Source organism: Choristoneura fumiferana, chromosome 13, assembly GCF_025370935.1.
Source record: "Choristoneura fumiferana chromosome 13, NRCan_CFum_1, whole genome shotgun sequence".
Lineage (NCBI taxonomy): Eukaryota > Metazoa > Arthropoda > Insecta > Lepidoptera > Tortricidae > Choristoneura > Choristoneura fumiferana.
The window spans coordinates 13,886,732-13,908,016 of NC_133484.1; the positions used below are offsets into that span (position 1 = coordinate 13,886,732).

The 21,285-nt window shown below is 36.1% G+C and overlaps 3 protein-coding genes across 5 annotated transcripts; 2 read left to right on the plus strand and 1 right to left on the minus strand.

Moving 5' to 3' along the window:
* Positions 1-983: 983 nt before the first annotated feature.
* Positions 984-3,871, plus strand: Grx3 (Glutaredoxin 3). Its single transcript, XM_074096393.1, has 4 exons — positions 984-1,254; positions 1,755-1,923; positions 2,384-2,652; positions 3,635-3,871. Exons 1-4 carry the CDS (start codon positions 1,205-1,207, stop codon positions 3,810-3,812), a joined length of 666 nt encoding a protein of 221 aa, XP_073952494.1. The 5' UTR covers positions 984-1,204; the 3' UTR covers positions 3,813-3,871.
* A 500-nt stretch (positions 3,872-4,371) lies between these two features.
* LOC141434105 (golgin-45) lies at positions 4,372-9,615 on the plus strand. 2 transcript variants are annotated; one of them, XM_074096387.1, is made up of 6 exons: positions 4,372-4,644; positions 4,843-5,342; positions 6,153-6,290; positions 7,360-7,421; positions 7,688-8,072; positions 8,542-9,615. In XM_074096387.1, the coding sequence occupies exons 2-6, from the start codon at positions 4,848-4,850 to the stop codon at positions 8,683-8,685; spliced, it is 1,224 nt and encodes a 407-aa protein (XP_073952488.1). In that variant the 5' UTR covers positions 4,372-4,644; positions 4,843-4,847; the 3' UTR covers positions 8,686-9,615. The 2 variants fall into 2 exon arrangements, with proteins under 2 accessions (XP_073952488.1, XP_073952487.1); XM_074096386.1 differs by having other exon boundaries at positions 4,373-4,732.
* Positions 9,616-9,618: 3 nt separating this feature from the next.
* Positions 9,619-21,277, minus strand: CREG (Cellular Repressor of E1A-stimulated Genes). Of its 2 annotated transcripts, none has more exons than XM_074096390.1 (6): positions 21,172-21,277; positions 16,122-16,345; positions 15,020-15,174; positions 14,587-14,706; positions 10,439-10,520; positions 9,619-10,010 (listed from the first exon to the last, which is right to left on the minus strand). In XM_074096390.1, the coding sequence occupies exons 2-6, from the start codon at positions 16,321-16,323 to the stop codon at positions 9,865-9,867; spliced, it is 705 nt and encodes a 234-aa protein (XP_073952491.1). In that variant the 5' UTR covers positions 16,324-16,345; positions 21,172-21,277; the 3' UTR covers positions 9,619-9,864. The 2 variants fall into 2 exon arrangements, with proteins under 2 accessions (XP_073952491.1, XP_073952493.1); XM_074096392.1 differs by lacking the exon at positions 21,172-21,277 and adding an exon at positions 16,541-16,735.
* Between the last annotated feature and the right edge of the window lie 8 nt (positions 21,278-21,285).

Consider the following 21,285-nt stretch of genomic DNA (forward strand, 5'->3'; position numbering starts at 1 on the left):
TACTCTTTGGTGGGGGTAATGAAATCTATCGCAGCGCTAATAGTGGCCAAAAGTAGAAATAATGTAGGTTCTGGCATCTGTCATACTCATATGAATCTGTCATTAACAAACAAAGCAATTTGTGTAAAAGGTGTAACTGCACAAACCGTGCGGGCCATAAAAAAAAAAAAAAAAAATAGGTGTAATTTTTACCCGACTGCGAAGAAGGAGGGTTATAGTAATAGATCTTTGTCTTCTTGAATTATTGAACACAGTCCCTGTTTTGTTCTTAATTCCTCTACATCCCGGACATGTCCAGCAGATACCAACAATTTTCCTTTTGAAAAGGTTTGTGGTTGAAATTTTATATTGAGTAATACACACTAAACCGGTCGTCAAAATAATACATATTTTGATCTGAAAACATTTTTTTATTTTATTACTAGCGTTACAAGAACAATTATATATGTTTACTATTATTTAAAGAAACCATTAAAGTAGCTTTATCTTTTTGTTTTACAATAAAAGTACGACTAAACATGAAGTAAACAAACTCTGACACACACACACACACACACACACACACACACACGCACGCACACACACACGCACGCACGCACACACGCGCAAAGACACACACTTGAGGTGTGCAATAAATGCACACAGCCACGACAGCCATATATAAAAAAAACAACAATAGTATAATAGTTAACAGTAAACAACACTAAAAATCAATCGAATTTTTAAATACAAAAAAATAAGCTTGTCCTGTATACAAGTGACCATATTATGAGTGATATTTGTAAATAATATTTACATTGCTTTAATTTGCATATGGGTATTTAGGCTTCCAGTAACTTTTCGTTTTATTTTTTTATTTTTCTAATAACCTATTTTGTAAATGAAAAATGTGTTGAGAGGAATAAAAAAAGTGTCTCGTCCTAATCTCGACTGTCTTGTGATGTCATTTTTTGTCATTGTCACTGTCATTGTCATGACCAGTCAGTCACAGTCAGTCAGTGTCAGTCTGTCAGTGCAGTGCGGAGAGAGATGTTTTACTGTTACTGAAGTTCGAACGAACTAGAAATAATTTATTTATTAATGTAACGCAATATAAATAGCTGAAGTGATTTGATTAGGCAAGTGTAAAAACGACTGTTTTAGCTTTACTTAGTTAGATTTGTGTGAGAATTATCCGGTCGTGCAGAAAGTAACCTAAATTAAGATGTCGGTTTTAAATGTTGATTCCGTCGAAAACTTCCAAAATGTTATAAGGTTTGTATTATTTTGGTAATTCTTGACGTATTTTTTGTAAATGACACTGGTGTACATTGAGTAATATAATTGGAATGTCATTGGCAAGTTTCTGACAAGGTTATGTTCTTTCTAGAAATGAATTTATGCATTATAACAAGTTTCTATGTATTCCTTCTAGTGTTTTATGTTTCTTGGGGGTTGAATGACGTTTTTCCTATTATCTCCTTGAGGTCACAAGCCATTCTAACCAATAACTTTAATGTAAACACTTGTACTTATACATACGCAAATACGCCGTGAATAAGCGCAAGTAAATTTATTTCTTAAAACAACACTTAATGCCTGACTCACAGACCTAATAATTAACTGTAAAGGAGCTTAAACTAATTATATTTTATAATTTCCTATATAAACACCACTAATATCCATTAAGATAGATATTAAGTTAGCTGAAGTATTTTAGCATGGAAATTAATGACAGTCAGAAGAATTACATCTACATACTACACTCATTTCAGATCACCAACGTTAACAGTAGCTCACTTCTCTGCTGAATGGGCAGACCAATGTGGTCAAGTAACTGAGGTGCTTAAGGAATTAGCAAAACTTCCAGATATCCAGAGCAGTGGTGCTAAATTCTGTATCTGTGATGCAGAGAAACTGTCTGAAATCTCGTTGAATTATAAGGTATGTTAATAAATAATAAGAAAGTATAAACAGAAAACTTAATCACTGCAATTTGAATTAGACAGCAGGTTGCATGGTTTGCTTATGATAAAATACTATGGTTAGAATTGATACTCAATTTTACACTGTGGTGTAATATATCATTTATTTAACCTTTTTGATAACCTTTTATATAACAAAACAAAATGTTACTCTATATAAAATGATAGTTTTTTTATTTATCACAATGTTCCATCAACAACCAAAATATTTATTTATTCAATGTAACCCTTAACATAGCACTCTACATCTCCATTTCCTTTAAAACATACATGACATTTACATTTTATACTAATACTACATATATTATTTACATTTTTTATATTTATTTTAGTTAGCTTATTACTAGTTTATTACATTTTACTTTCCTGTTCTCTGAATAAGATTTTTTTGTTTTTTAAATTGAATTTTCTTTCTCCAGGTTGATTCCGTACCAACAGTAATACTGTTTAAAAATGGAGCTCAAGTGGACAGAGTGGATGGTGCAGACGCTGCACAAATCTCATCTAAGGTGAAAATGCACAGTCTGGGAAAGGGTGCTCCAGTCAATGCAACCCCACAGCAACCACTAGAAGAGCGGCTAAAGGCACTCATCAACAAACATAATGTAATGGTGTTCATGAAAGGCAACCGGGACACCCCTAGATGTGGATTCAGCAGGACCCTTATACAAATACTAAATGGCACTGGGTAACTTGCTCTTTTTCTTGAATATTTTTTGCTCACTCAAAAATGTGCATTTTAATGTAGTGTTTATGGGTTAATATTTGAGTGTTTAAATCGCCTCATTGCCCTGGTCACATTTTTTATGACTTGGCTGTAGATTTTGATTATTTTATTTGTTAGAGTTCCTGTATTTCTTTCTACCATATAACTTAAAAACTATCAGAATCTTGGGCCATTTTTACAGAACAGGGAGAGGGACCTATCCAGAGAATTGAGACGGTTGAAATGCTTGAATAATGACACAAACACATGTGCAAACATTACGGCTGTATTCCCAAATGGGGTACATAAACCGTTACCGCACCGGAGCCAATTTTAGCAATTTAAGGTTTTAAGTTTGATAAAAACGGTACAATAGTGGTAGGTTGCTAGCGTGTCGCCTAAGGTACACCTTAACCTATATCCTTTGTTGCCTCTTACGACATCCACAGAAAAAAAAGGACAGGTGTAATTCTAACCTGACACCACATGGGTTATACGAGTAATGACCTTCATAGAATATTAAAATATAATAAAAGTGTCATTTTCATAGGGAACTTTATTGGTTAGTGTCAAAATAAAAACTGTACCACTGTATGATGGGTACTGAAACTAATTGAGTGAGCATGATAAATAAAAGCTTTAATATGATGGAAAACCAATATGAACTGCTTCTGTAATAATTTCAGAGGTAGGCAATTTCCTGGTTAAATTTACATTATGATAATCTTATTTGGGCCGGCACAGACAGATAACTTACTGATAAAAATGCCATCAATAAATCGTTAACTTGAGATAGAACTGTGTGACTGATAACAGCAATCAATGCTTAAAAGTAGATAGCAGAGAAGAGTGAGTTCACACTTGACCTACAAAAAGACCATACTTTGCTTTGCATTGTATCCCCAGTTTCATAAGGTCTTATAAGATGAAGCTATCTCTTAATTTTGAAAACCTTATTTTCCAGAGTACAGTATGGCACCTTTGATATTTTAACTGATGAAGAAGTTCGTCAAGGCCTAAAGGAGTATTCTGATTGGCCTACATACCCCCAACTGTATGTAAAGGGAGAACTGGTTGGAGGATTAGACATAATCAAGGAACTACAAGCTAGTGGAGAATTAGATGATACTCTCAAAGCTTAAGTTATAATTGACTTTCATATGGTTTGTTTTTATTTATTGCAATAAAGCTTTTGCAGGAATGACTGTTATTTTTCTGTTAAATAATATATTTACGTAAAACTTAAGCAGAATGCTAAAAATTGATTATTTTTGGTATGAAAGGTACCTAACTCAGTTGACTAGGGAATTTAATGCTAACTATACTCAGTCGCACAAAATTTGGCCCACCCCTCATACAAAAGTACCCCGCGGCGTTACCCCCATTGTAATTAATGTTTCTAAATTTTCTTCCATAAAAACTTTCTAAAACGCTCTAAAAAGAACTTTATATACTTTATCGAATGAAACTATTGTAAGGCTGCTTTCAGACACGACGGGAATCGCGTGGTTTTAGCGCACCGTCTCTTTCTCAAGCGATAATCTGAAAAGAGACGGTGCGCTTAAAACCGCGTGATTCCCACCGTACTGAACGCAGCCGAACTGAGAAATTTTGAGTAATTTCAAACCATTTTTAAGTGTATCTTAAATAGCTTTGCTTCTGAGGTTGGCAATAATGGGTGTCAAGTGTCATATCAATCAAAGGATATTTGACAGTGAAAAGATTGTGCGGTCGCGAAACTGCTGCACCCAAAATATTGGTTTCGTTGTTTATACACTCCTAAGGTTCATATTGGCTTGTAATAAATCAAAAACCAATTTAAAGTGCAGTAGTCGCCGGCATAAAATATTCTCAAGTTCTGTGTTGTGTATGTGGTAACTTGTCAAATTCAATCTTGATAAATTCGCAATTTGATTTCGACTATTTAAGATTGATTATTTATCTGAAAGTTGACATTTTCATTGCAGCAATTAAGTAAGCTATTTTTAAATCTGTATTAGTTTATCACTTTCAACTACTGCTACTTTTCGATTCATGGACAATCTAACTCCTTTCAACTCTAGTAAGTACTGACATGTTATTTTTAACTTATTTATCATGAAGTCTTACTCTTGATTATTCATTACTTTGTTATTCTTTATATTACTTATTTCTTGTTTAAATGTATTACAGAAATCATGAGTAAGACACGAACCGCTGGTGATGGGATGGAATCTGACGAAATTGGTACAGAAACAGTTCGGAAAGTCAGTCTAAAATCCACTGTATGTTCAGGAAGCAAAGAAAGTCTTGCCCCAGGTCGGCTTATCCAAGTTTACCCGACGAACATTATCAAAACAGAGAAAAAAAGGACAACCATACATTCTAAAAGCCCTAAGTTTGTTCCATATGAGCCTTACCCTGCTGCGGTCAAGCCAATAGTACCTCAAGCTGTATTAAAGTCCAAAAAATCTAAGAACAACATGGACATCAATACCCTTATATCGCAGATGTCACAAATGGATACTAAACTGAATGAGTTTAAGCCAAGGCCAAAGCTAACTTCGACAGGAGATAACCCTGCGATAGAAAGTGAAAAACTAAACCCAGAAAAGGCTGAAATGCAGGCTACCATTGAAAAATTATTACAGGATAATGAGTCTCTGAAGGAACAGTTAAAACAACAAGTTCAGGTATTAATGACAATTTCAGTTAACCCCTGGTATGCTTAAATGCAGATCCGAGTCAAATTTAAGGATATCTTTTTGCATTTTTATTTTAATCAGCAGAATTTGTGCTTATTAAAACAGATTAGACTGGAATGCAGTGCTTTTATTTAGTTCCCGCATATGAGGGGTTAATTTAAAATATTTGTTACCAGTGGTTTAGCGTTGGTGTGCCCAGCATGGAAGAAAGTTTGGCTACCCTTTTATTTAATAGTATCAATTTATAGAACTTATAAATTTGTAGTGGTTCAATTAGGTACTTGTGATATTTTGCCATCCCTGCTGCCCTCATTATTTACTTATATTAAAATTAATCCTTTTTAAGTGAGAGAGAGTGATATTTATTATTGGTTTTAATTTTATTTTATTATATTTGTGATTTTTATTTGTACTTTTCAATTCATTTTAATGTAATATTATGTTTTATGTTATGAGCACAAAGAAATTGTATGATAATACTGTGTATCTTTAATTTTCTATACAAAATTTATTAGTCAGTTTTGTGACGGTCTATACAACATGTATGGTTAACTGTGTCACAAAACTGACAATTAAAAGTGGGACACTTTTTTTTATTGGTTAAATCAACTCTTCAATCATCTTTTGACTGAAGTATTTGTAGGATTATTTTTTTGATATCTCTAATTAAGACTAATCAATCTTCAATTATGTTATCAAACTTGAAACATTTAAACAGTCTACCATGTCATACAAAATATGCTGTTACATTAAAGCAAATACACAAAATATTATTATTGTTTATTTTTTGACTCGCAGGTGAATAAAGAATTGAAAACTATGTTGGTTGCTTCGATGGGTGAAGACCTGGAGACCCAAGTCCAGTCCCTCAATGAGGATAAGAAGCATCTAGCAGATGCTTTGCTAAACTCTGCTCAACACCTATCAACACATCAGGTTTGTATAAAAACTGTGAGCCAAAGATTTAATTTCATAATGCTGTCAAGTGAAGCTACATTTACTATGCACTATGGCGCTAACCATTCGCGTTTTTCTTGAGCGATACTTTGAAGAGAGATGGCAGACTAAAACCGCGCAGCTATCTGCATAGTGCATACATGGCCTTACTGTCACTACTTAGTTTAGTATACATTTCGGTAGATTACATTGCATTGAGCATTGCTTCATAGTAAATCGGCAGGTGTCAAGCTGGATAAGAGTTGAAGACAACCAAATAACTTTAAAACTTGTAGCAAATTATATGACCAATGATTTTAGTAACCTAGACATAAATCCTAGGCGCAAACCACACAGAAGACGTGGAATAGGGGAGCTTGGCAGTCGCGGCGCCCCTTGAATCAGTTTTCACATTGAATGTATACCAGGGATGTTATGGAAGTCCGATTCCGTTTCCGTTAAGTCAGAACTTCCGTTTGATATTACACATCCGTTTCGGTTATGGTTCCGTTACTTTTGAAACGGAAGTTATATCGGATGTCAATGCTTACCACGGCGAGTGGATATGAGCGGCGTACATCAAAAACAAACAGAATGCTAATTTATGTAATGTTTCTGACACTCGCAATCACAATCTAATGACAGTTTTTGTATGCGAAAACTATCATTTGATTGTGATCGCGAAATAGATCCTCAGGTTTAGTAGACCTATATACCCTTAACATCTCGTCCACCTATTATATCACTCAGGCTCTGATTCTGGTTCCGGTTCCGTTTTCGGTTCCGATTCCCTTTCTGGTTCTGATAAACTAAATTGAAAACATCTGGTTCCGCTTTCGGTTCCGATAAAACCACATCCGTTACATCCCTGATGTATACAATCATTGCGATCCACAGCTGACAAAAGAGACGAGGCAGAGACGCGGCGCGGACGTGACGCTTCGAAGTTTGGGCCTCTCTGCCCCGTCCGCGACGCACCCCGTCCCACGTCTCTTCTGTGTGGTTTAGGCCCTATATTTATTTGTAAAATCACACTCCTCACTTGTCTTTGAGAAACCTATGTTTTCAGGAACAAACTGAGTGGCTTGCAGGACAATGTGAAGTGTGGAGGAGTAAATTTTTGGCTAGCAGGTATTTAATTTGGTTAATGATTATGTAGCTAATTATTTAAACTTAATTGTGGATTTGCAATATTTTGTCATGTCATTATTCTAGCTCAAGTTTAAAACAACGTAAAATTTAATAAAAATACATATTTTCTAGATCATTATTCATGCATCATTACCTCTTTTCATATGTTTTCTACAATATTTTATCCAAACAACGTGCAACGGTATTTTACAATACAGTCCTTGATAAACAAATAATAATAAACAAAATGCTTACTATATTTTTAGCCTGATGGTAGAAGAACTGGCCAATTGGAAGAAAATACTGAACGAAAAGACTGTCAGTTTACAACAAGCAATCAAACAGTTGCTAGACGAGAGATGCAGAACTAGAGACATGATGCTCTGCACTTATAAGAACCTGTATTGCTTACATGAGAAATGGCTAGAAAACATAGCTATATCGGAATATGTGGGCAACACTAAAGCGTACAATCAGCCAATTGGTAATTTAAACTTGACTACCACAATGCCCCATTCGTCCAATATTATTGACTTAGCATTAGTGAATTTAAAACTGTCAGAAAATGTGAGCAGCTCTTATGAGAAACCGGATATCAGCCACCTTAATACTTTGCCGACTGATACTGATGGGGAAAAACATGCTGAGAATGTAAGTTAAAAACTTCAATTTGTCTTTACCTATATAAGACCTTGTAAATAAATGCGCCCGCTAGGTCCCGAATATTATACTTGTGACTGGCTCTTCAAAACAGCAACACAATACGTCTGTATTACCTAGTTAAGTTACTTTCATTTTAAAATATAATTGGTGCCAAAACAACAGCACTGTCAAATTGTTTATTTTATACTAGTGATCGGCAACCTTTTCGCAAGGGCCACAGACTACAAGCCAAATGAGGTAGAGGCGTGCCGCACCTATAATAAGTATAAGTAGGTACCAAGCGTTTTTCCAGACATAAGACCAAGTTAGATCGATATTTCATCCCCGAAAACCCCTACATACCAAATTTCATCGAAATCGTTAGAACCCTTTCCGAGATTCTAATTATACATATACACGAATTGTTCGTAAAATAATTGACTTTCAGACCGCCCCTATAAAGACGTGTTTGTTACAGATCATGGCAATGCCCTTGGACGTAAAGCGGGTGAGTGAGGAGCCAGTGAATGCACTAGTGCACCACGCGTACAACAGCAGTGGAAGCCATCCTAGACCAATAGCTTCTTGCGTACACTGCAACGGTAAAGTGCAATTGTTATAAACTATAAGCAATCTAGAAAAAAACGTAACGATCATCCTTTACGCTTTGTTCGGATACGGCTAATGTCGTCCAAGTATTTGTCGACTAAATGTACGACCATTAGGTAAATAATTTGCCATAAGCGCACATATTATTAGGTAGTGCATTCATGCCGTCGTAAAATGCATGCCGTTGCTGGTCGAGAAATACGTGGCGAATGATAACCGCTAGCCTTTTACTCCATAGAAATACAGCAACAATAACAATGTTGATTCTTGTACCTGTTGTTATGACAAGTTTTCAGTCAATTATCCAACATTTAAATATTTTAACATTTTACTATGTTATGGCGGACTTATATTATTCAATGATAATTTATTACTTTGGATTTTTGTAGTAACCTGTATTTAATTATTTATTTTATAGCTAAACGATGCTAGTATGATAAGACAGTGATAAATCACAGCAATATACACCTTATGGCCCCTGACATGTGCGCAGTGTTGTTATATTTTCCTTGATATGCAGTTACCGTGAGATACATTTATCTCGGTAGGTGGACTGCAACAAACTTTATAGCACTTGTTAATGGTCTAAGTATAAATAGCTATTAAGAGGGTATTAAAAACAATTCAGTTTGTAAGATAGTAATAATGGTTATAACATAATGTTATCTAACTCTCGGCTTGATAGCCACTAGCGCAGAGGTTCCCAAACTAATTTCGTCTGACGCCCATTTCGAAAATCAGTTATTTTGTAGCGCACAAAGGTGAAGATTTTTTCTAGGCCTCTTACCGCCCACCTCTAAGCCTCCAGCGCCCACAAGGGGGCGTTATTGCCCACTTTGGGAAAGACTGCTCTAGGGGTACAGCCGAATGGTGCTTTTATTTTCGTTATTATTATCATTTAACATTATCATTCCAAATGTATATTTTTTTTAATAAAAACACAAAATTAAAAACAATTTTTATTGTAAAATATAAAAAACGCTTACAAAAATAACCTCTAGGTTCATCTTCGTAATATCACATTTGTTTTACTATATCACTTTATCATCTTATAAGCAGCAAATAAATCTGAACTGTGTGTCCAAAAATATCTGTAGGTACACAATTTCAGTTCAGATATAATTGGTCACTGAAAGCTCAAATATATTTGATGCCACATAAAAAATATTAGTCCAGAAATATTGACAGATTATTAATGTTTGATTCCTGATAATGTGGTATCGATTTCGGTGTAGTTATAGGCAAGGTAATCCTTAACGGATATGTATTTAGCACCTCCAAAGTAATCCACCATTGCAATTTGAGCTATCTTCAGTTTTGCTACGAACCAATCGTGATCTGCAATAAAAATGTAAGTATCTACTTAGGTATTACTGCAAATATTTCCACAGAAACGCAATGCGGGCAAGGTTTATTACCAGTTTTAAACACTGGTTTTATTGCTGGTGTTAAAATAACGCTACACTACGTAGCTAGGACTAGGCTAGTATCAAATTTACAAAGCGAGCGTGGCGAGATATGGATTTCAGATTAATGCAATTGCTTGATTCTGTAGTTGTGTACATCTTGTCTCCGCTAAAATTAAGCATACATAGCACCTACACATATATTGACGAACATAAATAACCGGTTTGGTTGTTTTTGCAATATATTACTGTTCCTTCAACTGAACACATTCATAGTCCAGTGCACTATAAGTGGCACACGATAGAATAGTAATACAGTTGAGAATGGAAGAAAGTATGTATATAAATAGGTACACATACCAGGAGGGAAGTTGGCCATAGCTGGATGTCTCTCGAACAAGCCGCCTTTAGCGAACGTGTACTCAGGAGTGCCTTCTTTGACCTATAAGAGATAAGAAGCATTAGATAATTCCCTTTGTCCAAAGGTACTCATTATGACCAACAGAACCACTTGTTTTTCAAATTTCGATGTAATAAGTACGTTAAATTTTAACACAAATCATAGAATCGTCAGGGCAGAACTGCAAACAACCCAACAGAAAAAACCAAGACCAAGAGTTAACCCCGGAAATACCAAACTAAAAGAGTGATTTGGAAAAAGCGGTCAATACTTTGGAAGAAACACTTAAGAACTATAAATATATTACTACAAATATGGACATACTAGGAAAATATAACTGGATTGAGGAAACATTAAAAGCCACGACTGATCAGCATAGAACAAACAAGGATGAGATAAAAAGCTGGATGTCAATAAAAACTATTAACTTATTAGAAGAGCTAAACTAATCGAAGCAAAAGATATAGGAAACAAAAAGAAGCAGCTGACAATAACAAACAAAAAGATAAAGGAAATCATGAGAAATGACAGGAAGCAACATAGAATGGAAATAATAGAGGAATTTATAATCAAAACTCGAGGTACAAAAAAGGCATACAAGCAATTAAATGTCAGAAAAGACTGGATAGTGAAAATAAAGAACAAAAGTGAAAAAATAAGAACCAGAAGACAAGATATACTGCACACAGCAACAAAATTCTACAAAGAGCTATAATATGAGAACAACTCAGAACAAGACGAAATTAAATTACACTCGCGGTCAAATAATACGGTTCAGTGACGAAAACCTTTAAATTTTGAAAACTAAAAGGAGTACTTACACGAAACTGGCTCTATATTAAAGATAATTTAATATCGTATTAAATACAACCTTCAAATGTTTACATGGTAGATGGAAAAGTTAAAATTTGAAAAAAACTCTGATTAGGGTCTACATTCAAATTGCACTTGTTTTACTTTTTTCTCAATCTGTCAAAGCATAATGATAAACGGCACTCATTGTTGTCTTTCTTGTTCATTTTTAGTTTACTATCATCTCGCTAACACCAGAAGAATGTACACGTATCGTCACTATGTTAGAAGAAGACAGACAGAAGTCAGAGAAGAACAGTGAGAATAACAAACGTGTCATTTTTTACCGTGCAGATGAGTCGTCTAACGTTTCCGAGAAACTGGGCAGAACATTAGAATACCAGGAACCGGCAGACCGAGAAGATCGATTTATTGTTATTGTTACAAACATGCTCCGAAATGGGCACCTCACGGCCGTTGAAGTCAAAAATCAACTTCGAGAGACCCGAAGAGATGACATAAGCACTGTAAGGCGGCGGCTCCAAGAAGCTAATTTGATCCCACATAGACCGGCAAATGGCCCAAAACTTGAAAGGGGGCATCGAACAACAAGATTGCTTTACGCCCACGAACACAGACGGTGAGCAGACGAATAATGGGCAAGAATTATGTTTTCTGATGAATCCAGATTTATGCTCTTTGCACATTACTGGCGGCGAAGAGTTTACAGACGGCCAGGTTAACGTTTTATTCCAGCTTGTTTTGAGGAAAAGGTGTCGTTCGGCGGTGGGTTTATTCTGGTCTGAGCTAGAATCTCTTCAGAGACTCGCACGGAGTTAGTGTTCATAGAAAATGGTAAGCTAACTAGTGCAAGATAAGTGGAATAGATTCTTTAATGAGCATGGATGGCCCATACTTAATTAATATGGGTGAAAATTCCATGTTCATGCATGACAACGCCAGGCCACACACAGCTTACATTGTAAATCATTACTTTGACGACGTTGGCATCATTTGTATGAACTGGCCCTCGAGAAGTCCGGACTTAAATCCGATCGAGCATGTATGGGACGAGCTTGGAATGCGTGTAAGAAATCGAAACCCCGCCCCGGCTACACTTAGAGACCTTAAACATGCGTTAGTGGAAGAATGGATCAATATCCCGTAACATCGCATAAGAAACTTAATAATTAGCATGCCTAATAGTCTGGAAGCTGTAAGAAGAGCCCGTGGCGGCAATACGAAGTATTAATTTGGTTTAACGTTTTTTTTTTCTGTTGTATGTGAGGTAACAAGTGTTAATTTTTCTACGTAAAATTTGTTGATATTTTGTTTTGCATGTATGTAATGTTAATAAACAAATGAATAACGTTTCAAACCTTTGATGTCGTTTTATTAACTATAGAATTATCTACAATATACAGTTTAATCCATGCTCCTTGCTCTATTATTTTAGGAGATATTCTAATTTTTCGTACCGACCCGTATTCTTTGTCCGCGAGTGTAGATGTCACTACAGCGGTTCCAAGTATACCTTCTCGAAGAAGAGGTTGCCGACGCAATTGAAGACTCAAAATAAAGAAAGCTCCAGGTCCTGATGGGATAGCTAACAAAATCCTGAAACGATCGAAAACAGCAATAGTACCAGTCTCTACACATCTTTAATGGCGTTATCCAAAGGTGTCCAAAGTGAAATCATTCCGCAACCATGGTGTCAATCCAACATTATTCTAATATACAAAAAAGGGGACCCTCATAACATAAGCAACTATCATCCAATTAGTATCATGTCCAATATTTATAAAATATTCGCCTAAATTATTTTAAAAAGGATTGAAAAGATACTAGACGAACAGCAGCCAATTTAACAAGCGGGATTCCGCAGGAACTACTCAGTCATAGATCATATTCATGTCGTAAGACAAATATTGGAAAAGTGCAGCGAATACCAACTTAAATATTATGTTGCTTTCATTGACTACAGTAAAGCTTTTGATTCACTGATTCACACAGCAATATGGCAAGCTCTTAAAGAACAAGGAATAGAACAAAACTACATCAGACTGTACAAGAGTAACACGGGCTGTATTCAACTGGAAAGGAAAGGGAACATCTTTAATATACAAAAAGGAGTTAGACAAGGGGACCCCCCCATCTCCAATGTTGTTCTCAACAGTCTTGGAAACAGTCTTTAGGATCCTCCAAATCCAAACCTTAGAAACCTCCAATTGGGAAAACTTTTGTCTAAACATTGATGGTCACAAACTAACACACTTAAGATTCGCTGACGACATTGTGTTGTTCGCCAAAACACCTGAGGAATTAAATATAATGATAAACACCCTGGCAAGTGAAAGTGAGAAAGTAGGAATGAAAATAAACTCAGAAAAGACCAAAACTAATGATGAACTGAGAGAAATAAACCATAAAGGTAGGGGACACTGTAATTGACTTCACAGATGAATGTATTTACTTGGGACAAGTGATGTCCACAAAAGAGAACATAAATAAAGAAATAGAAAAAAGAATAACGAATGCTTGGAAAAGTACTTGAGTATGGAGGAAGTTATGAAAGACAAGACATTACATACAACTACCAAGGGCAAGCTGTTTAACTCATGCATACTCCCAGTTCTAATAAATGGATGTCAATCATGGCCTATATCACAGAACAATATGAACAAACACAAGCTGATAAAAAGCAATGGAACAAAGTATGCTGGGGACAAGAAAATCCAATAAAATAAAAACCGTTACTATACTATCAGACACAAAACAAGAGTACTCGACATAGCACAAAAAATTAGACGTCTCACTCAAGTGGAAATGGGCAAGCCACACATAAGAGGAAGGGAAAAATTAGTCATACTTGGTGGTGGTGATGCAGAATAGTAACTGAATGGTACCCAAGAGATGGCCAGCGAAAGAGAGGTAGACCACAAAAAAGATGGGTTGATGACATATGTCGGGTTGCTGGCAGAACTTGGAGTAGGATAGCGAGAAATATACATGAGTGGAGAAGGCTAGAGGAGGCCTTTGCCGAAGGGCAACCAGACCTACAAAGGAAGAGCAAGGCACAATTAATGGAGTTCTAAAACAATATGGCAACTTTGCAATTTCCCAGGACAAAAAGTATGGTCTGTAATGGCTTTGTATTATTGAAAGCATTTTAAAAATCCGTGCTGTAGTTCTGCAGAAAACCTTACCATCTTTATAATAATTTTATTAGAAATACAGATGAATAAGCATTACATGCATACAATCCATGCTGCAATGCATTCCATGTAGCAATAGATAATTATCATTTTCTACTTGCCTTTTTCATAATCCCAGTGAGCATGAGCCTCGTGCACCTTGGGTCTTCTGGGTCCCATTTCTGGCTCTCGCAGTATCTGGTCTCCTCCAAACTTACAAGTACTGTGGCCCGGCTATTTTTCTGTTAAAAATAATCCAATGTAACTTTTATAAAAAGCTTTAATTATTTGTAAAGTTTGGGATATGCAGTTGTCTTTTTTTACAAGTTGTATTTGTATGGGTAAGATTAATGTCTTATTAATTATTAACCATAGAAATGGTTTGTGGCTGGATAAGCTGAGCTAGCTTAAAGCTTCTAGGTGGATTTTTCAGTTATTTATTATTTATCATCCCCCAAAAAATTAAAGATACAATTAGAGGACCAAAATAGCATAAAATTTATAAACACTTCTTTTAACTATGAGTAACTATATTTTTATGAAATAAGAACATACCGCCAAATCCTTAGCCGTAAAGTCTAATGGTGACATGTAGAAGTAAGGTATGCCAGTTGAATTAGCTATGTAACCATCAGCAATGGACTTGACATTAGAGAATGGGAATCCCACAATTGCAGGTTGTACCGATACCGTAGCTATGGATGCCCAATCTGAAAAGAAAAAAAAAAAGACTGATTATAATATTATGAATTTGTTTTTATTGGCAACACACTTGCTCAATAAATTTTTTATTTTATTTAAAATCAAAAAAGTTTCCAGATTGCTGAAGTTTTCAACTAGTTTAACCCTTTTCCAGGCATAGTCCATATAGCAACCACATACATGTGCACAAATATTCGACCTTGCTATTTTTACAATATGGTACAAAATCAATTGAAGTTGTTAAAAATACTATTTGTCTTTAAATTAATACCTCATTGGTAAACAATTAGAAATAAAACAGTGATTTATTTTGCAAAAGCATATATAAATTAGGGGGGCCTGGAAAAGGGTTAACTGATTCCCACCCCAGTAATCTAGTTGGTATGACACCTTCGGCTTTGGCATGTAAAGCCAGTGGAGGTGCGGGTTCAAATCCCACCTGTGATTCAAATTCAAAAATCTTTTTTACTTTGTAATAATCTTAATTAATATGATAATAATAATTCTGAAAACATTAAATTTCAACAACTTCCTTATATGCAAAATCTAAAGAGGAAGTTTGTAACATTCCAAAAAATATAAGAATAAGCATAGTTCTACCCATGCCTTAATTTAACTTTTTTCTACCTATCAGAACTTAATTAATTAATTAATTTGGTCAAAAGAGGCCAATACACTATGGAGTTGATAAGATTAAAAGTATGTATTTAATAATAAGGAAAAATTAGAGAATTGGTATTGGCCATGCAACAGCAGGGGCCTTGCCTTTTCAGGAACATCGCACAATTTCAACACCAACCCAAATATCTAAATTTATTTAGTAAGCTTCATAATTCAAAGTAATTAATAAGGTACACTTAGACAAGGATCTTGCAAAGATCAACTGCCACAAGCCCAGGAGCAAAATATTGACTATAATAAATATACCACAATTTTTTTTAGAAAGAATTCCTACCTGCATTGTGTAAGGTGTATCTGGCCATAGGGATCAGCTTGGTATGGTCTGGGGGATCAGCCATATACCTCTGCGGCCTGCGCGTCTCGATCTCATTAGCAGTGTCGCTCGCGAACCAATCTTCCCTCACTGGTCCCCATTTACAGTCTACGTGAAATTTCAGTAGACACAGTAAGACTAACAAAAACAGCTCAAACTTCATTTTTCGCAGCTGAAGTTGAAACCTGTAAGCCATATGAGAAATTTTAACTTCAGTACATAAATAAATCCTAATTATTTTTTTGTTAACAGTTTTAAAAGTAATTTAAAATACTCAAAAGATGCTAATTAAAGTTACTTTTGAAGAAAATTTCATAATTTATTTATACTAATTTAGCAACAGCGAATAACTTTTTAGAATATTTAAATAAAGCAATAACCGGACTATTCCACGCGTGTGTTGTTAATTATGGTAATCGTAACACTGGGACGTGCGGACGGCGGACGTGCCAAAATGTGCGAAGTCATAAGACGATAACTTGTCGCATGCTTGAGCTAGCTATAGTTGAAGCTCGTCGTTGTCGCGGTATATTTTCAACTTTAGAATCGTATTCGGAAATATTCGGAATATACGCAGCGTTTAATGACATAATGACTGACAGTGACAGATCAAAATGTCAAAACAAACAAACATCAAAATAACTGCCGCGTTCATCAATAAGTCATTACTTTAGCTCATTAGCTAAAATTATAATTGGTCATTCGATTAAATTTGTTTTCTTCCAACTATGCTTTAATTTCATCATAACCGCACTAAATACCAAGCACAAAGCGGGACTTTTCTGCTCTAGCGCAGAAAAAAATAATGACAATCCTTTATTTATTGCATTGTTTTAGATTTTTTTAATTACACCACCAAAGAGGTAACACAAGTATTTTTGCTAAAAAATTAACCTGCATAGTGTAAAAAAATCTAGTGTTAGGTTCGTCAACCTGACGGTCTTCTGAAATTTGGCAGATTGCGTACAAAAAATTGTTGCTACCAATCCTATCAAAAATAGTAAGTAGCCGTGTTAAAAAAAACTGTGTGTTTGGTTGGCCAGCCTGGCGCAAAATGGCAAATTTGACAGATCGCGGGTAAAAATACCTGCTACTGGCTACTAACTCTTGTCAAAAAAAGAGAAATAAAAAAAAAAAAACAAATTGGGCGGGAACCTTGCGAATTTTCCGTGGACATTTTGGGTGACACTATTTACCGGCACGGATAATACCGACATGGAAATACCGACCCGTTATATCGTGTACACGCCCATACAAACTGGTGTCAAGTCAAACTGACAAGAGTTTCTATGGGCGTATCACAAAATATCATGACGGTATTTCCAAATCGGTATTTATTGTACGTCCACGTCCGGTAATTGAAATTGAAAGAAATCAGATTATGCGCCTCGCATTAAGTAATTTATATTGCCTTCGTGCTTTTTAAAGCCCTCGCTAACGCTCGGGCTCCAAATCGGCCTCGCTGCATTAATAAATAACTTTCTGCTTTGCTTGGTGCAACAATCTACTATTCCATGTGCATCACCTCACGAGGCCTGATAAACTTTGCCATTTGTGAACTTTAACATAATAGCATAAACTATGTCAAGAAAACATGATAAGTAAAAGACAAAAAAGGAACCGCTTGAGTTATAGTTTCAAAGGAATCTAAACGTTAAAATTTTTAGATAAAAGTTACGATACAGTTTTGCCATATTCAGTTGGCTTATGGACGCACCTGTTCAAAAAAATAATAATTTGGAAGCGCTATTTAATTTCTGACCAAAAATGATGTTACGATGAACTTCGAGCTAGCCATGTTCAGTGTATCACAACATGTCGTTTTTTATCTGACGATCGTACGCTCGATTTATGTTATTTTCTATATCGTGGAAATACCCGTCCTATCTATTCTGTCCCTCTTATTCGTTTTATATACTTAAGCGTATACTCGTTGAATATTAGCGTCAGCGGGAAGGCAAGACACGAAGTTCGAATTTTGTACATCGTAGTATAGGGTCTGAGGGCCTACTCCGAAGTTCGAAAATCGAAAGTTCGAATCGAAGTTCGTATCGTACCGTCCCTCTCGCTCTCGTATTAAACAGTATAAGTGTCAGAAGGACCGAACGACACGAACTTCGATTTTGGAATTTCATAGTAGCCCCGCTGTTCATTTGTTTCGTACACGAGAAAAGTAATAAATAATAGTTGAGCTAACCTGTCTTTTTTAACTGTCTTTTTTCCATATGACGGAAGAATTACCTACTTGATTGTATGTTATCTTAAGGAGCTGTTTCACCACCCATTGATTAATTTAAACTGACGGATAAATGTGATGGCGTCTCAGTCTATTTGAACAAAACAAACAGAGACGGCATCACATTTATCCGTCGGTTAAAATTAATAATGGATGGTGAAACCGGGGGTAAATCTTGTAAGCCTAGTTTCACCAACTTCTTTTGGTAGATAACGGGTAAAATTACACAAGGTGCTGCTCGCCAGTTGTGTTAGCTTGAACATGGCTTGACACGCTCCCGCGTGTCTAGATTTGGAATAGATAAATAGGTACTTAATATAGTTTGGACAAAAGTGTGGAAGCCCTACCTACTTAATTTAAATTTAACTTTGATCGGACCAAACATTGGCTAAATAATTAAAACAGGTGATTGTATAACGTAAACAATAAATATACAGATAGTGTTTAGCGAGGAGAAAATTTAAATCGGTTGAAAATTGGATTTATAGTGATTTTTTGAAAAATCTATACACCTATCTTTCTCACACGCTTTTCTCTATGCAGCAAGTATGGCGGTACTGGCGTGTGACGTCACATGCCAGTATGTCTTTCTCTGTCTAATCTTGAATTTCAAACCTTTATAACTTTGTTATTTGTAAAGGTAGCTTAAAAATTGTTTTTCTATTCGATAACAGGCATTGTGCAGTTTTAATTTATAAAACATATACAAAATAGTCAAATACCGTATTGTAACAATCCATCATACATAATGTAGCGACTCCTAGTGCCATCTAGTGAGCACATACAGAAACTCCAACCGTGTTCGTGTTCTACATCACGCTAACGAAGTTTCACAACTCGGACGCGTATATACAGCTACCGACGCTCGTCCTTTGGACTTCGGTCCCCCAGGCATAATGGTGATTTTCCACTGGCGAGGCGAGACGAGGATTGAAATTTGTATGCATTCTCACGCGCTAGCCGCGAGCCGCGCCGCCATACAAATTTCAATTCTCGTCTCGTCTCGCCGGTGGAAAGTCACTTAAACACCTGCCTGGCGACGGATGTCTCTATTGGAACCTCCCTCCCTCCACAATAACATATTTTACTTAGTCGGTGAATTTTTGTGATCTGCTAAAAGCAGTGATTTTACTGTATTTGTTTACTCACTTTCTGCTTTTTAGTTCACTTTAAAATGTACCCACTTTCTGCTTCATGTTTCATGCTTTCAACGGACACTTGTCTACACAGAGATTGTTCATCTTAACTTGTACACTCCATACATCAAAACTGGCTAAATTAATTTACATAAAAAAGGATCTAACACACTTGGAATCTCAATCATTTTCATTACCTACTTCTTTGTCACATGGTATACGACGAGGGTAGAAAGAGATGGTGAATGGAATAATGCGATCGCGAACATCAGCGCGTTAGACAGTACAGAAGGGCTACTACGAAATTCAAAGTTCGTATCGTACCATTCCCTCTCTCTCTCGTATTAAATAATATTAGCGTCAGCGGCCCAGTTTCTGGAAGCATATTAGTTTTAAGTCGATTGTTACTTCTTCACTCTGAAACGGCTGGACGGATTTGGATGGAATTTGGCAAAAAGTTAGTTTATAACCTAGATTAAAACATAGGATACTTTTTATTCCCTATATTCCCATGGGTTGTAGGGATAACATCTCTAAACAAAGTGTAACAAAGAAAATTGGTAAATTTGTAAACCGACTCAGTTGAGTGCCAAGATACAGGCTCAGCCTAGTTTGGTACTCACCAGATATATCTGGTATATTGTAATAGTGGTCATTTTTAGATAAATAAAAATTATTCTTATTCTTATTCTTAAATAACAACCGCGGGAGTAATGAAATTTGATATGTAGATAGCTGGACGTCTGGAATAACACATAGGCTACTTTTTATCCTGATGTTCCCACGGGATAGGGATACCACCATCATCATCATCATCATGTCAGCCGAAAGACGTCCACTGCTGGACATAGGCCTCCCCCAAGGCTCTCCACTCAGACCGGTCTTGTGCTTTCCGCATCCACCGCGATCCCGCGATCTTAACCAAGTCGTCGTTCCATCTTGTTGGAGGCCTACCGACAGCTCGTCTCCCGGTCCGCGGACGCCATTCGAGAACCTTCTGGCCCCATCGGCCATCCGTCCTGCGAGCAATGTGCCCCGCCCACTGCCACTTTAGTTTCGCAATTCTTCGGGCTATGTCGTTAACCTTAGTTCTACTGCTGATGATAGGGATACAATCTCGAACTAATACCCGCTGGGCTTAGTCATGAAATTTGGTAAGTAGATAGCTGGATATCTGGAATAACACATAGCGCTACTTTTTATTCCGATATTCCCACGGGATAGGGATAAAATCTCGAAATAACAACCGCTGGGTTTAGAATCGTGAAATTTGGCATGCGTGTTTTAATTTAACGTCAATGAAAACCACGATGTAATTTTAGGGAATTCCCACAAGAATTTAGGTAATAAAATCCCGGAATTTCAATTAAACTTATGTATCTATAATGATTTACGCGTGCGAAGCCGCGGGTAAACGCAAGTTGTTAATAATACGGCATAGCCTATCCATGACTACCACCCACGGCAGCGTGAAAGCCATGTCAGTTATCTACCACACCGCCTTGATAAAATGCAAAAGGATATTTTTTACGAAAGCTACTTAACTAATAGCCTTACTTATTTTTTAACTAACAGCCGCATTATTTAAATTAATTAATACGTAGGTATTCCTCCCTAATTTAATTAGATGTTGTATTACCTTGTATTCAAACGTCTTCTGCTTAGAAGTTCCCTGTAGACTGTTGGAGTCCTCCTGGCAAAATGGCGAAAACAGCTTATTTTTCAATTTGTCAACCCAAACATAACGTCGATA